Source organism: Panicum hallii, chromosome 9 (assembly GCF_002211085.1).
Source record: "Panicum hallii strain FIL2 chromosome 9, PHallii_v3.1, whole genome shotgun sequence".
Lineage (NCBI taxonomy): Eukaryota > Viridiplantae > Streptophyta > Magnoliopsida > Poales > Poaceae > Panicum > Panicum hallii.
This window is the reverse complement of record NC_038050.1, coordinates 54,460,148-54,476,993: the sequence shown is the minus strand read 5'-3', so window position 1 is coordinate 54,476,993 and position 16,846 is coordinate 54,460,148. Positions and strand designations below refer to the sequence as shown.

Here is a 16,846-nt window from a genome sequence, read left to right as displayed (position 1 = left end):
GAGGAGCCTCACGTGAGAAACCAAGGGGCGCACAGATACTCATAAATGCAAGCCACTTAAAACAATTATGGGCACTGCGATATCTTGAAGAATTTGCAGGTCCCAAGGGGTTAAAGTAAACGTACGGCAATTGAAGGGAACAACTCAGAAACCAGAAGGTGCATAGATGATGGAATTTGATTTAACACAAGACTGATGCTACTGCGTTGATGTTTTGCTTATATTACGCCTATCATTCAGTTTGTGATAGGCGGTACACGGACGCACTAAACATTTGGGACAGGATCTATTGCCGATACTAACCCTCTGTACAAGTTGCTGCAAAATAACTTTCCTATCAGAACAAGCTGACGAATGCTTGCAAAATGCCAATTGCCAGACCTAGAGTCAGGATCAATTTAACTAGGCCAATTGCGTTGCCTGTTTCATCATCAATCTCATAGTCTTCCACTTCTTGTCCTTATCTGAAGCATGGCAGTGCCCTTCAAGACCCTTCCAGGAGACACATGGGGCAGCGATATCGCACACATAGCAGAAACACTGCAAACAAGATGAGCACAGTATCAGCCAAATCTGATGTATGAATGGCAGTAATGCAACTCTAACATTGTGGGGTTTCCGATAGCAATAAAAATCCTTATTGCCATTTTGAGTTCTGGAAGGAGGGCAAAGTTACCTTATTGCTATTTTGAGTTCTGGAAACAGGGCAAAATTACCTTGCCACAATAACACATCAAGTACTAGAAAAGGTAGTAATGCATCTCAGTTCTTATCCAGATAAACAACCAAAATACACAAGACCATACTGAGCTAAGGCCTAAAGCAACATGGTAATCTAGTCCACTCAACCATGCTAGTCGAATAATCAATTCTAGAATACTGTTACTGGCATGGCAAACCAACAGGTATGTCTTTCACATGCAACTTGGGAAACTAATTAACTGATCACCATACATCAAATAACTGCTTATGATGATTCGGACAAACCTTCAATTTTCTTCCTTGAACTTAAAACGAAGCTACATTAATTAATTCATATAGAAAAGAACTGTGCTAAAATGCCATCATAATAGTGCTTGCTACTGCTCACAAGACCCATCTAACTTGTGACAAGCAAAGATCTGCAAATGGTTTCATTTTCATACCTTGAACATAAATGAATAATGCAAGCATGCACACTGTACGCCTATGCTGTCAGCAACCTCCGCTAAGTACGAGTATAATGTTGTAAATATCATTAGATTCTTAGTGATCTCATAGCATTTCATTTTATCTTCTTGTTCGAAGCACAGCAGTGCTTTCCAGGAGCCTTCAAAAGCACACATGGACAATGATGTAGCATCAGGACTCTGCTACTAAAGATGAACACTATTTGGTGGCATTCTGATAAGTGATCAGTCTTAGTGGTATTGCAACTGTAAATTGTGGAACATCCAGTAACAGGCAATAATTTATCATTTGGGACTTGGGAACTAAGCAAAGCCACAGGTTTATATGGTGTTGGGATTTACCATAATAACACACGAGTTTGTCTATTGGAATCCAAATAGTTACAAAAAGTGAAACACGGTGCAATGAGATAAATGAACATGATAAATGGGTGCCTTTTGACGAGAAGATGGAATAGCAAGTTCTTGCAACCAACTTTTATAGACATGAAAATCGTAAATGTATGTTTCACTTTGCAACTTTAGCAACTAATTTGCATGTCACAGTATACCAAACAGTTTGTCATAGTATGATATTTACAAAAAGCTTTATTTTAATCTCCGGACTTAATGAACAATGTGCACAATAAGCCTAGCCAGTCTGTAAAATATCACGAGCAAGGTGTGGTAAGCTTGGACAGCTGGACCGACAGTACCTTGTCACAGTGACGCTCATGAGACGTAGTGCTAAATGGGTTCTTGGCGCAAGCAGACCTCGGATGTGGGTAATCTCTGCACGCTACCTGCAATATCACAAGACCGCGCATTTCAGATGGACGGCTCTCCCTTTCAACAGCACATCGGAAAGATCGCACATTTCAGATCGACGCCTCGCGTCGCGCCACCACCCAAACAAAAACGAAAAACAGAGACCGTGTTCTGGAGTCCTGTCGCGCGCGTACCTTGCCCCGTTCGGCGACGACCGCGATTTCGTCATTGGCGGCGGCGGGGGAGGGCGCCAGCTTGGTGGTGGTTGAGAAAGGATCCTCAGAGAGAATCTGGCATTCCTCGTCGAGTCGCCGCTTCTGCTGCGGGGTCCACATTTCGATCTCGTCGTCGAGGACGAGCGGCGCGGCCCTCTTCCGCCCCTTCTTCTTGGAGCCACTGCCCCCCTTGGGGCCTACCCCCACGGAGGCGTCGGGGAAAGACGGGATTTCGATCACAACCGGCGGCGACGCCTCCGCCGCGGGGACCTTCGCGGCCGTATCCGCCGCCCCCGCGAACGCCGATCTCTTGGCCTTGGCGGCCGTCGCCGCCGTCGGGGCATTGGCCTTGGCCCTGGCCGCGGGCGCGGTCGCGGGCGTCGACCGCTTGACCTTGGCCATGGGGAGGGGGGGCTCGGGCCGAAACCCTAGACGGCGGGGGGCGGTTGCGATCAGGTTGGGGAACGTTGGGTTCGGCGGGCGAGCCAAGAGGAAGAAGAGGGAGGGTTTTGAGTTTTTCGATTCGAAAGGCGTAGCGCCCGAACCGAATGGCGGCACGTCTGACTGACGCGTGGGCCCGGGAGCTCGGGACCGTTAGGAGGAGGCGGCATTCTGACTTGTGGAACCCACGCAGTGGTTGGGCCTTCCGGTCAAGCTCGGGTAATTTGGGCCTAGAGCAATTGCATGGATCGGGCCCTATTGCACACATGTCTGTATTGCAGCCTAGCTCTAATCGGGGGCTTGTCAAGCCATGCCCGAGTAGCATGCCGAGCTTGAGCTGACATGAACTGTTAGCAGCTAACTCATTTTTCAAAAAGGGAGTGATGACTCTACAACAATCGAGTAAAAATTATCTTACTATCAGTAAATTTTTAATCGAATGAAATGATGGCACGTGGGATTGGCCAGTTGGCAAATCTGAGTGAGGAGAAACTAAAAATCATTCGGTTTGCCTAATCACTTCAATTGCGTCAGCCGAATAATGAAAAAGACGGAAACAGAAACCAAAGTACCAATCATATCATAGATGTCACTTTGGTTACTGAAGAATGACGAGAAAGCATAAGGTACAAGAATGATCAGGTCTATAATCACAGCATGTAATCACAAATAATAAATCGAACATACCTTTTTTAACCCAGTACACAAACAGACGCTTCTCACACACATACATGCATATACAATTAACCCTACAAATGCACATGCAATAGAGCATCTCGGAAAAACTAAGCTGCCAGATCTTGAGATTTAAAAAAATCACCATAAGTATCTCGCTATCAACAGGCAAGTTGCGTACAACAAAAGAATATCACAATTAGTACTTAGAATAAAATCTAGGAAAAACACGAGCACATATGCTAAATCAACGGCTCAAACATGAAACATAACGAACCAAGATATGCTCGGTTCACAAATCAAAACATACCTCAGAATAGAAAACATTACAAAATCTTCCATTAATTTGATCTGGTCCAAGAAATTACATCACAAAACAAAAATAATCAAGCACTTCAAATTGAATTTTGAGAATGATTACACATATATCAATATTTCAAAAAGAAAATATGAAACACTGAAATATGTTGCATCTTGGCATTCAGAAAATCTAAAGGTATCAAAAATATATTACACGACAACTTAGTTTCAAAATGGATCAAAAAAGTTTATTGATTCAAAATTGACAAAACAAGAACAACAGAAAAAAACCTTCTCAGAGACTTTCCTTGCGTGAAACTCTTTTTTTTTAAAAAAAACATAACAATCCTCAGGTAAGAATATGAAGATGACATGAAGGGGATGAAGGAACTTACAGGGACAGCGGTGAACAAAAATTAACAAATACATAAGGGCGGCTTGTCCAGCCAGTGAGTGTGCATGCCAAGCGCGTAGCAGCAGCATCTGCTGACCCCCGCAACATTTCCACGCGGTACTACGGCCAGATCCCTGCGATGGCCACATGAAGTTAGAATATCTTCAAGAGTGCTCAAATCAAGTTGTAAAAATCTAATTTAGGCACCAAACACAAAAAAATGTTGCTCCTGTTGAGAATATTAGCGGATGCAATATTAAATTTTGTATAAAATAAATCATAATTAACACATGAACTAGCATACATAAGTCTAACATACTAGTAAGCATAAACAGCATAGCCAGAAACTCAAAATACATGCTTAAAAAACAGATTAGATCACAGAAACGTACTGATCTTTGGCTGGAGGATTGACGACGACGAACCGCCGCTGTTGGAGGCGACAAAGGCGGTTGGCCCATGAGGCGACGGAGTTGGATGGAAGACGCGCCGTAGTGAAGATCTTGAGCAGGCGCGCAAAAGCGCTTCCAAAAACCTTATTCGCCCTCTCCGTGCAGGATCCCAAAGGCGAAGAGTTCCGGAGACCTGCTCTCCCGTTCGTCGGTGCACGCCGGCGCTTGGGATGGAGAAGACTACGGTGGTGGCATAGCAACGAGAAGAGGCAAAATCCTAGATTTTTGTGTGTGTTTGGTGGAGACCGATGAGTCATATATATGGGAAGTCAAACCGACCTCGCGTTGCGATGGGGATCTAAACCGATTAGGTTTAGAGTTTAGACTTCCATATCTTGCAGACTTACGGACCAAGTCACAAAAAATACGCCCCCGCAAGGCGAGAGGTTAGATTTCGACGGACCATTCATTCATGTAGGTGCCGCGTGCCCGCACCCGCGCCCGGCCTGGCCCGACCCGGCCAGACGAGGCGTGGTGTGCGCGTGTGTGTGGTGGTTTATCTTCCCTTCTTCGTCACATAGTTTGGAGGAGTGGAGACAACCTTCATATTTATGTTGGTCATCTCACTCCTCCGCTAGTAAGGTGAGACTAAATTTATACCACTTTCTCTTGCACACATGGGCTTTTAAGATTTATTAGAATTTCTGAATTAGTTAATGGGCCAAGCCTACTAAAATTCCAACAATCCTCCACCACATCTTAAATGCCTATTTAGAGTTTTGCCTGTTCTTATCACTGTTTGATATACTGGTATTTCGGCAGAGACTGTTAAGTTGAAGTTCTTCAAGTTACGCTTATTCACAATTTGACAATAGACTATGCCTTGAATTGCTAGTTTTCTGCGAGCGAGTTTCACTCAAAGTCATAACCAGTACATGACTGCTAGTAGCCTACCCCGCGGGTGGAGCATATACATCGTACTTCCTGATCTCTTCGTGAGCTTGCTAGAGATCATCCAAATCTCATAAACTGCGACGTTTAACAATCAGCCTCATATAGATATGTTCTTTAAAGAATGCTTGGTAGGACAACAACTTTGCTTATCAAAGCCAATAGAAACGCATTAAGATATATAGACAACCTACCTTATAGAGAGTATTGCATCTTCATTTAGAGAGGGTTAAAAAGAAAAATTACTCTCCTCAGTTAACCAATAGCTTGTTCTTCTTAGATCCTAGTTCACGGGATCTCCGATCATATAGGTTGGGTTACTACTATGGCAACCTATATAGGTCTCGTACCCTTCTCCCTGGATGCATTTTCAATCACATTCCGCGAAAGCCTTTGTAAAGAGATCTTCCAGGTTTTTCTTTGTTGAGATATAAGTCACACTTATCACTCCTGAGTTTCTCAACTTTCTGATTGATTTCAGTCGTCTCTTGACGTGTCTTGGTGACTTCGCATTATCCTTAGCACTGTTAATCTTGACTATCACTGTTTGATTGTCACAGTTCATAAGGATAGCCGACACTGGTTTTTCAACCACAGGCGAGTCCATCAAGAGCTCACGCAACCACTCTGCTTCAACGGTGGCTGTGTCTAAAGCAGTAAGTTCTACTTCCATGTTTGACCTCATCAAAATGGTGTGTTTGCAAGACCTGCATGATATCGCACCACCTTCAAGGGTAAACACATACCCACTGGTGGCATAAAGCTCATCTGCATCAGAAATCCAGTTCGAATCACTATATCCCTCTAGCGTAGCGGGATGCCTAGAATAGTGAATTTCATAGCTCATAGTATCTATCAAGTAGCGCATAACCCTATCAAGTGCATGCCAATGAACCCGGGTTTGACATGAACCTGCTTAATTTGCTCACAACAAAAGATATATCAGGTCTCGTTGCGCTAGCTAAGTACGTGAGTGAACCAATAATCTGAGTACCTCAATTGATTCTTAGCAATTTTCTTGTTCTTGCGGAGTATCACATTGGGATCATAAGGTGTTGGAGATGGCTTGCTACCCATGTAACTGAAACGGTTCAAAATTTTCGAATTATGACAAAGTAATCTCATTCTCATCCTTAATAAGCTTGATATTGAGGATCACATCAATTTCTCCTAGATCTTTCATATCAAAACTCTTTGACAAGAAAGACTTGACATCATTAATCACCTCAATATTTGTGCCAAAAATCAGTATGTCATCCACATACAGGCATAACATAACTCCTTGGCCCCCACTATGCCGATGTACACACATCTATCAGCCTCGTTAATGACAAAACCAACAGAAGTTAAGGTTCTGTCGAACTTCTCATGCCATTGCTTAGGTGCTTGTTTAATACCATACAAAGTGTCAAATAAGTCTTCTCATTCCTTTTATGTGTAAGCTTTGGCAACAAGCCGAACCGTTAATTTCCAGGTCCCATTGAATAGAATCGAGTCCATCTCATTATGAACAGTTTTCTTTCCAATCATCAGCGTCGCGAGATAGTGAAATCATTAGCAAATGAGTTTAGAAGTCGACGGACCATTCACGCAGGTGCCGCGCCTTGCCCCGTCCCGCCCCACCCAAGCCCGCATGCGCGCGCGTGTGGTGTTTGATCTTCCCTCCTCCATCGTATAACTTGGAGGAGTGAAGACAACCTCCATATTTATATTGGTTATCCCACTCCTCTACTAGTAAGATAGAACTAAATTTGTACCACTTTCTCTTGTACACATAGATCTTTAAGATTTATTAAAATTTCTAAATTAGTTAATGGGCCAAGCCCACTAAAATTCCAGAAGCTCCAACAGCTGCCTAATAATGGTGCCATAATTCTCGCACGCCCAAAACCAGCGGCAGATCGAGCCAAATTTTCGCCGGTCCTTTGCGCTTCCGATCACGGAGATCGATGGAGAGAATGCCTCTCCGTCCGTGCGCGCCACCTTTCTTTTTCCTTCCTTGTTTGCGTGCCGCAGGCTGCTGTGAAGATCGCAGGGCTTGCACCTGCCCTCCTTCGTTGGCCTGGCGCGCCGCTGGCGGTCATCGAGACCTCCAGGTAAGATGCAGATTCGTGACGAGACCGGATTAGTTCGGCAGCTTTGAGGCGAGCCGGCTCCGCTCTGCACCTTGCAGCCATTGCTCGCCGATCACCATCGTCGGCCCCTGCTTGTGCTTGATGTTCGTCTGGCGCTGGGATGATGTCCTGCACGGCTGCACATTCTGCGTTGCTGCCCCAGAATGCTTGGCCTGGGGAAAAGAGACAGCAGGGAAGAGAGGAGAGAAGGAAATAAAAGAAGTGGATGATAGAATGGATAATGTGGCAGCGGTTAATATATTTTAGCAACTAATTTTTTGGGAACTGTTGGATGCAGAAGTCTTTTTTCCTCCCAATATTTTTTTGGCAAGATTCAAAAATCAGATTTTTGGGATTTAATTTTTGAGACACTTTTGGAGCTGCTCTTAGTGGGCCACGAGCACACGCTGCTAGGGATCACATTGGAAGCCAGAATCAACAACATGGTGCTGCAAAAAAAATGAAAATCGATTGACAGAGAAAATAATATTCACTCGAGTGATTGTTAGGAATTACGTTTCAAAAACCAAAAACCTTCGGTAATAGACAGACACACAGGATCCGCCTATCTAGCGCTAGTAGGTGGTTTGTAGCTTAATTTTAGCAGAGGATTAGACTCAGCCATATTAATCAGAATATGTGGCATATTAAAACAAATATTTATTTTGCAAAGGACTTAAACAAATAATTTGGTATTATTATGCACCCAAGGGCATCCAAGGATTGTTCTAGGCGCAGCCTATCACCGTCATTTGAAATAGAGGCTAAATGATTATTTTTTCACGTAACATGGTACATACATGGACATTTACATAAATGATATGGGCTACGGAAAGATATTAAATATCCCACTTGAACAAATATGAGGAACTAGAATTTGAACACTGATCCGCTAGTTCTTCCTCAAGAACACTAAGAACACTAGCCAGCTGCACTAAGGCAGCTTCGACGTTTATATAAATAAACACATAATTACCATATGAACATCCCCAAGAAATTGATGAAGCTACTACACATACTTCGTTGTTGTTGACCTGCAAGAATAATTAGCAGTACTAGTACCAAGCCAAAAAACTGAAATGCAAGTGGCCAGGGTCGCAAGATTCGTTTCGTTGTCGGGAGCGACTTGAAAATGCGTAGCTTTGGTAACTTCTAGTGTTGTTACATTAAGAAAAATGAGAACGGCGTCAGCTCTGCCGTGCCTTTGCGTCTGATGGCGAGAGGGTGCAAAAGAAGTATTGTTAGGTGTTTAACAAATTAACGATGCGGTGTGGAAGTACCTCTTAACCTAGTTTAGTGTACGAGTTTGTACTGTATGTCGAAGTTATGAGAAACTCTGATGAACTCGACACGCCCTCTCGGTCAAATCTGGCTACATCAGCCAGAAACCCTTTTGAAGGGCACGGGCAAAGAAAGCCTTGGAGGTGGAGGGCAAAGAGGTGTGAAAGGCCACTGGTATTTGACGGCGGGGTTCTGCTGACCTCCAAAGGTCAGCTCAGGACCAGGTTGGCTCAGCGGCAGCAGCAATTGTGGGCTTGGGTAGGGTATGGGGGGACCACCCACACAGATCGCAGCGAGCAGAGAGCAGGATACTCCTGCCAGCCTCGGTACGTGTACAGCGGCAGATGGTGATGGGAAAACCGTAGCAGACCGATCGGATGAGTCGATCACGCAATGCAACAGTCAGGCAGGCGGGATCACAGCTCAGATGCAGATGCGTAACTAAGCTGCATGGGGCGTCCATCCATACATTCATCTGACCTAAGTTGAACTACTTAGCCTCCGTTTCAATACCGGACTAAACTTTAGCCCCATCACATCGGATGATTAAAAATATTAAATATAGATTAATTATAAACTAATTGCATAAATAAAATCTAATTTACGAGAAAAATCTATTAAGCCTAATTAATTCATGATTTGTAAATATACGCTAATAATGAATTAATTAGTCTTCATTTATACAATTGTTTTATAGTTAATTCATGTTTAGTCTCTCTAATTGGCATCCAAACATTCAATGTGACCCCGACTAAAAATTAGTCCTTAGATCCAAACAGCCCCTCACAAACTGAGCGTAGCTTAGTTGATAATTTTTTTAAAAAATATGTTCATTCAAGTTCTCGACTCTACAAAGGTGTTCATATTTTTTGAATTTATTTTAGCATTTATCTAGTACTATTCTTTTAGTAGTAGATGATGTACTCATCGATAGCGACGTACCTGTGGATCAATTCCAAAATCTGCCAGCTCAATCTTCTGAAGGTGCTTATAGAGTTAGAATTGTGTATGCATATTCATAGAGGTGGACGTGGGTGTTATGAGTGTCTAACTATATTTTTCAAAAAAAAATGCATATAGTACTATGCACATGCTATACAAGTACATCCACTCGTTCCTTCATTGTAGTTGCAGTACTTTTACTAGCGCTTTGGACGGTAATTCTGCACACGAGCCCTGAAAGTGTAGAGGATAAAAGCCAAGCAGCATTAACGAACAATATATCCTCTCAGTTCTAAATTATAGATTATTTTATTTTTTCTTGATTTGTAACTTTTTATACACACATGCATATAGATATGCCTAGATACATAATAAAAATTATGTATTCTTTTGATCAATAATAAATATGTATCTAAAAAAATCAAAACAATTTATAATTTGAACAGCGATATTTAGAATAGATTAATTTGTTCTAATAGCTTATTTTAAACATCATATATATTTATTATTTAAAGATATATTTAAATATATATGTATCTATTTAAAGGTAACGGATACGTTTAAAAAAAATCAGAGGGGGTACGTACACTGAGTTATCAACTAGTATTTCTTGAACTAGTTTTCCCGATAAAAGAAGTGTCGCTTTTGACATCACCCTGCGCCGTGCAAGAAATAATGAAAGCAAGCATAAACTTTTGGCCAAGTTGGCTGAAAAACGGTGACGATATCACGATTTGAATGTGTTATCCGATATGCTCTGCTTGGCCTCCAAGTCGCAACTGTCCTTGCTACCAAAGTCTCGCTGCGGGGCCTGCGCGTGCCAGGCATGTGTTGGTGGCCTCCCGCTCGGCTCCTGGCTGGATCTTCTTTCAGGCAGGCCCACCCCAGAATTAGCGGCACGCTGATTGGAGAGCCCGGGGGGCCCACATGCTCGTATCCGGAACGAAAGCGTCTGCTCCGGCCCCACCCCATCATCCCACGGGCGACGGTCGCTTCGCTTCCCCCAATCATTTCGCGATAGCATTATTATTCTAGCAAGTTAAAACAACAATTTCTGACAAGCCTAGAACATCTCTTTTAGATAAAACGACGCTTTCAAAGTTAAGATGACTAGTGACTCAAAAGTTTGTCTTGTGAACTCATGGTGATAATCACGACTACATACTAATGACTCGTCACTGGTTCAACAAAGCCCAAGAGGCATTAACAGCTCACCCTCAGGTTAGAAAACTGGAAATGGTGCAAAAAGGCTAGCACCGTGTTTGCAAACTTGCTAACTTTCCTAATTTACAGCTCACATTGCTTCACCACGTCCACGATCTTTAATGCCAGAAAAAAATTATGCAATTGCTGTTTTTCTTGTATAACTTAACATTGCTACTTTGACAAAATCATGACCCTTTATGCTAGAGAACTAGCAATCATGTCATTACCACTAAAGAAACCATCATTTTAACAAACTGTCGACCCTTGTGCCCGAGAACAGCCAATTGTTGCAGCTAAAACATCTGTTCCCGTCCGTTGTTTCATCGCATGCCGAGCTGTCGATGACGCAGTCCTTCCACTGCCTCGATCGGCGACTCCACCCTCGGGCAGGTAAAGATGGCCATGGAGCACCCTTGGGTCGAAGCGGCGTCGCACCACCTGATCCATGCAACAAATTAGGATCGATGGATCAAGCCAACCGCTGCCGCTGTTATGGTCCATATGACCTGATGGTTCTCGTGGATCGACCCTACTGTACGCTGTGCGAGTGCGGCGCTGGTTCGTCGCTGACTCGTTAGCCTCCCGTTGCTCTGAGATAATTACTTCGCATGGAGACGAAACGTACAACGTTTTGCTTCTGGGACGAGAGAGAGAGAGAGGGAGAGGGAGTCATGTAAGGATAGGGATGGCAATTTAACCCGCGGGTTCGGGTTATCCGCGGGTACCCGACCCGACGGGCACGGGTCTGGGTACGTATTTTGACCCGTGGGTCTTACCCGAACCCGACCCGCGAAAAAATCGGGTCGGGCGCGGGTCTTAATTCCCTCCCGCGGGTAACCCATCGGGTAACCGAATTCAGCCCATATTTAGATTTGGCCCAGCTCAGTAAAAACACTAACTCTCACAGCACCACTCCACCTCCAGTCCTCCACCACCCACCCCACTACCAGACCACCCGTCACCCAGCCCACCCTCCCCGTGACCCCGTCCCAGGCCGTCGCCCGGCGCCCAGGCCGCCGCCCCCTGCCCCGGCGGCCCGGCCGCTCGGCGCCTGCCGCCTCGGCCGCCGCCTCCTGCCCCGGCCGCCGCCCGCCGCCCAGGCCGCCGCCTCCGGCCCCGGCCGCCGCCCGCCTCCCCGGCCACCCGGTGCCCGCCGCCCAGGCCGCCGCCTCCTGCCCCGACCGCCGCCCAGGCCGCCGCCTTCTGCCTCGGCCGCCGCTCGCCTCCCCGGCCACCCGGCCCCCGCCGCCCAGGCCGCCGCCTCCTGCCCCGACCGCCGCCCACCGCCCCGGCCGCTCGACGCCACCGCCCAGGCCGCCGCCCCGGCCGGCCGGCGCAGCCGCCGCCCACTCGCCCAGGGCGCCGCCCGCCGCCCCGGCCGCCAGGGGTCGCTGTTTTTTAAAACCCGACGGGTACCCGAAACCCGCCCGAAACCCGACAGGTTCGGGCATGGGTACGAGATTTTACCCGCGGGTACGCTCGCGGGCGGGTATGAGCTGTGGCCGCTGGTACGCTCACGGGCGGGTGTTTGCTCTACCCGACCCGAACCCGACCCGTTGCCATCCCTATGTAAGGAGCCAAGGAGAGAGAGTCATGCTAGCATGCAGCAACCACTACAAGGAGCAGCGCGCCAGCACCTGCCACCGGAGGTCATTCCTCGGACAGCAACAAACAAAGCGGCTCCTTCGCCTTGCGTTAGGCGCCGCCACTGCAAGGGGATGGAAGGGGGCGGATAGATCCACTTAAACCTATAGTTATCATGGTTCTAATCCGTCGCACCGGCATCATTTCACTGGTTGGATTAGAGGTCCATTAAATTTACTTTTATGAAGCGGTTCAACAAACCACCGAATCGATTCGAACCACGCCCATCTTTAGCGGCAGGGGCGAGAGCTGGCGCTCCCCACCGGTGGCCGGCGGTCCTAGGCCCCTAGCCAATCCTTGGAGTGGATTTGCATAGCAAGACATCAACAGTTCAATGGTTGTGCACATATGCAGTGGATTTTCTGGCATCAATTGCATAGCCGTTTTCTCGGCGTAGTTACCTGAATCTTGATACCAAAATTAATTTGATTGTGGGTGCATGCAACAGGCATTCCTTGCCCCTTGGGTTCATACAGTTCTTCGGCCTCACGATGGTGCATCTTGGCCATCCGGTTGATCTGAATGTTTGGAACGTCTCTTGGTGAACTAATATACTTAATATTATTATGTCAGGCAACTGGTTATTTCTTTTAATGCATAGTTGAGGAGAACGGAGAATACCATGTGTTATTCACTAGGATTTTTAAATCATGCTTAGCTTCAATTTTATAATTATTTGCTAATTTTTTTATTAAATGTTACAGATTGTATATTAGAGTATTGGCTGGGCATATCCTAAATTAAAATCCTAGATCTGCCAATGCTTGCTAGGTTTTTAACTACCAACTCACAATATCTCTCCCATAATTATGACGACGATAAAGGCATTTGCTTAATCAACTTTCGCAGCTTAAACATTCACTTAACTTATTGTTTTGAGCCATCAAAAATTAACAAAGAAGCCCTAAAGATATCGATGGATTTTACCATTTAAATGGCCATATAGCTTTAATAAACTCTCTTGTTTCTTCAAGTCATTGAAATAACCAAATCAAAAAGCACTAAAGACACTAGTCTTTTCGTGGCTTAAACTGTTGCAACTTTAAGGAACTCCCTTATTTTTGAGACACTAAATTATAGACAATCCTCAGCATTTGTGACTTAAAGGTTGCAACTTTAACAAACTTTATTTATTTACACTAAAATTACCATAGAACCACTATAGAAATTGATGATTCTTGCGGCTTTAAGGGACACAATGTTAGCAAGTTCATTTGTTTTTAGGCTATTAAGATTACCAAAGAACCCCTATAAAGTTTGAAGCCTATTGCAACTTAAATTTTTATTATAAACGTTGACAAGGAAACACACAAAAAATACTGAAGATTATACTATAAACAAGTCAAAGCTCCGACTAGAGGGTTTGTTTTTACTAACTAGGAAAAACTAACATATCTGTTTATTTGGTTCCCTCGCTATGTCACTCACACTAATTGATTGAAATTAGAATATTTGTTTTACATACTCAAACGTACTGAACAATCCTTTGCAGCTTAAAAATGGCGCTCCCACTACTAAATAAATGTCACTCTTGTGACTAAAATAGTGGTTAGTACCCCAGAAATAGAAAATAGTTATCTCTTTAAGGGTTGCCACTATATATAACAAGGTTGCGGTGAGTATGCTCGAATCTGACGATCCCTTTAAAAGCCTCATGGTGAATACACTAGAAAATGAAAGTCTTTTATGACCTAAAAGGTCAAAAGTTTACAAAGTTGTTTGTTTTGAGCCATAAAATTAATAAAGAGACCCAAAGGTTTTTTGACCTAAATGGTGGCAACTTTAACAAACTTGCATGTTTTTGAGCTATCGAAATTAACAAAGGAATATATTTACTTTGTTTTTGAGCCATTGGAACTTACAAAAAAGCCCTAAAAAGCTGATGGATTTATGGACTCAAATGCTTGCAGCTTTAGCGAACTCCCTTGCTTTCAAGCCATTATAAATAACAAATCCGTACATAAACTTATGGCTTTTGTGCCTTAAATTTCTACTATAATAGTAGCTCCCTCAATTTCCTTTTTTATAAGATATGCACACTTTTGTTGAAGCCTCATAGTCTTAAAATAACAATTAGCCTCACATGATACAAATATTGTTATATAAGAAATAACATCATTAGATTCACATTTGGAAAATACTTACTTATGGTGATTATTTTATGCTTCAAATAAGAAAATAAAGAGTCAAAGTCTGGTTTTGAAATAGAGGGACTAAAAAACACCTCAAGAAACCATAAGACACTTAACTTACAAAAATTTCCACTAAAAAAAAGGCAAACTCGGAGTAGAGGGCTTTTACCGTTAAGGAAAGAAAATAATTTTGCTTATATGTCCCCTTCACTGTTACTCATATTGTTACTTATGGATTAGTAATAAACATGCATTTTATAAAGTCAACAAGCTCAACAACTATTCTCTACTGCTCAAAAATAGCTTCCACTTAGATAAATGTCACTTATGGCTAAAATTAGCCGTGAACATGAACTAATAATCACTTTAACGACCATACATGATGTACACACAATAACATGGGCGGATCCCCAACGTGAGGGTCCAGCCCCAGCCACCCCCCCCACCCCCTAGCATTGGTGGCCCCTCCCCATCTTTTGCACCATGGGATGGAGCTTAAGGGGTGTTTGGAGGTTTAAGAAGGAGGAATCAACCCCCACCCCACCCCAAACCCTAACCCACATATATTTTTATTTTCTGGATCCACCCCTCTTACTTTTTAGCCTAAAATATCTTTAACAGACTTGTTTGATTTTGAGTTATGAGAATGACAAAGAATAATGAAAATATAGAAAATAAAAACTTTTATAGCTTAAATGGGGTGAACTTTAACAAACTCCATTGTTTTCGAGTCATTGTTGACGGCTCTTAAATGCCAAATCCAAGACCATCAACTCTTGCATAAACACATAAAAGTTTAGCATCAACATTAGTGGTAGGGGTTATTACTAACAAATTTCACAAGTGTTGGTGAATATTTGTATGCAGGTGCATTAGAGGAGAAAACACACCTCAAGAGCAAGGAAACACACTCTCAATCTAAGGCAACACCTTTCCGGCAAATCAGACGCAAGCACACGGATTGGAGGTCACACATTAGGGGTTAAACTGCCTAAACTTACCCCCAAACACCCTATACCCACTTGGGGGCCAACCTAGCAGCCTTCCGGATGAATAGCGGCCGAACCGACCTTGGCGCCACCGACCTCCCCCTTCCATGTGTAGCTCCCTCATTGGTCCTCGATGGCGGTTCTGAGTGAAAGCACCTCAATTCCCGGCCGAAGACACCATGGGATATATCTATAAATAGTAGAGAAGAGGGGTAAAAATTGAGACACACTATCCAAGAGAGCCTTGAGCCTCATTCCAAAGGTAAAGCCTTGCCTAGCTTGTGTTTAAGTAGGGAGAGAGTGAGGGGGTTGTTCAGGGGAAGTGCCGAGCCTATCATCACTTTTCTCCAACTTGTATCTCTACGGATGCTCGTTTCTTTTGGTACGAAGTAAATTTGTATTCGTAGTTCCTTTCTTGCATAGTAGTTGAGGAGATCAGTTCTCTTGCTTGTGGGTTCGTCGCTCTGTATTTATAAAAAGTGCTGTATTTTGCTACAAGGATCCAAACATAGTTAGACTATGGTAGTAGCAGTAGTGTAAACGTGGTGTCTAGTTTAAGAGTTATCCTTCGTTTGCCTTATATCCCACGGGTTGCTAGAGGTAGGCCGTAAGTGGTGACAGCTCTATCGGTGCTCTGTAACCCTCCACATTCGGATAATGTTGGCCGGAGTCACCTGACAGACCAGGAGTAAGCCGGTGCCCGAAGCGATTATTTTGCCCAAAAGATCGACCTTTTAACTCATGTATATTGCTACCTTAGAAATTCTCTCTACCCTCGCCACCTATCCTAGTGTGTCCTTCGACCGACTAAAATAAACGTTAGTGTACACATATTCCCTCACATTCTATAACCTTTAGAATAGTCTGAGATACTCTGAGGTGAAAGCTACAACGATATCCGTGTGCTTGAGGATCTATTCGCACATCACTAAAATACCCAACAGTCATTAAGATTATCAAAGTACCATTATAAAAAATAACAACTTTTGCAAAAACTATCATAGATTTGATGAAATTTGCTTGTTTTTTGTCCATGAAAAGTACCCAAGAACCCCTATAGTAATTGATGGCTTTTGTGCCTTAAATAATCAACAATTTACCAAACTCACTTGTCTAACGGCTTAATCGATTCTTTCTAACACTCATTTGTTTTCGAACCACTAGAATTATCAAATAACCCTACAAAGCCGATGACTTCTGTAGCTGAAATGGTTGCATCTTTCGCAAACTCACTCGCTTTCATGGATATAAATT

General features: G+C 43.8%; 1 protein-coding gene across 1 annotated transcript; it reads right to left on the bottom strand.

Moving 5' to 3' along the window:
• Positions 1-142: 142 nt before the first annotated feature.
• Positions 143-2,533, bottom strand: LOC112878107. Its single transcript, XM_025942511.1, has 3 exons — positions 2,111-2,533; positions 1,865-1,951; positions 143-540 (listed from the first exon to the last, which is right to left on the bottom strand). The coding sequence occupies exons 1-3, from the start codon at positions 2,531-2,533 to the stop codon at positions 403-405; spliced, it is 648 nt and encodes a 215-aa protein (XP_025798296.1). The 3' UTR covers positions 143-402.
• Between the last annotated feature and the right edge of the window lie 14,313 nt (positions 2,534-16,846).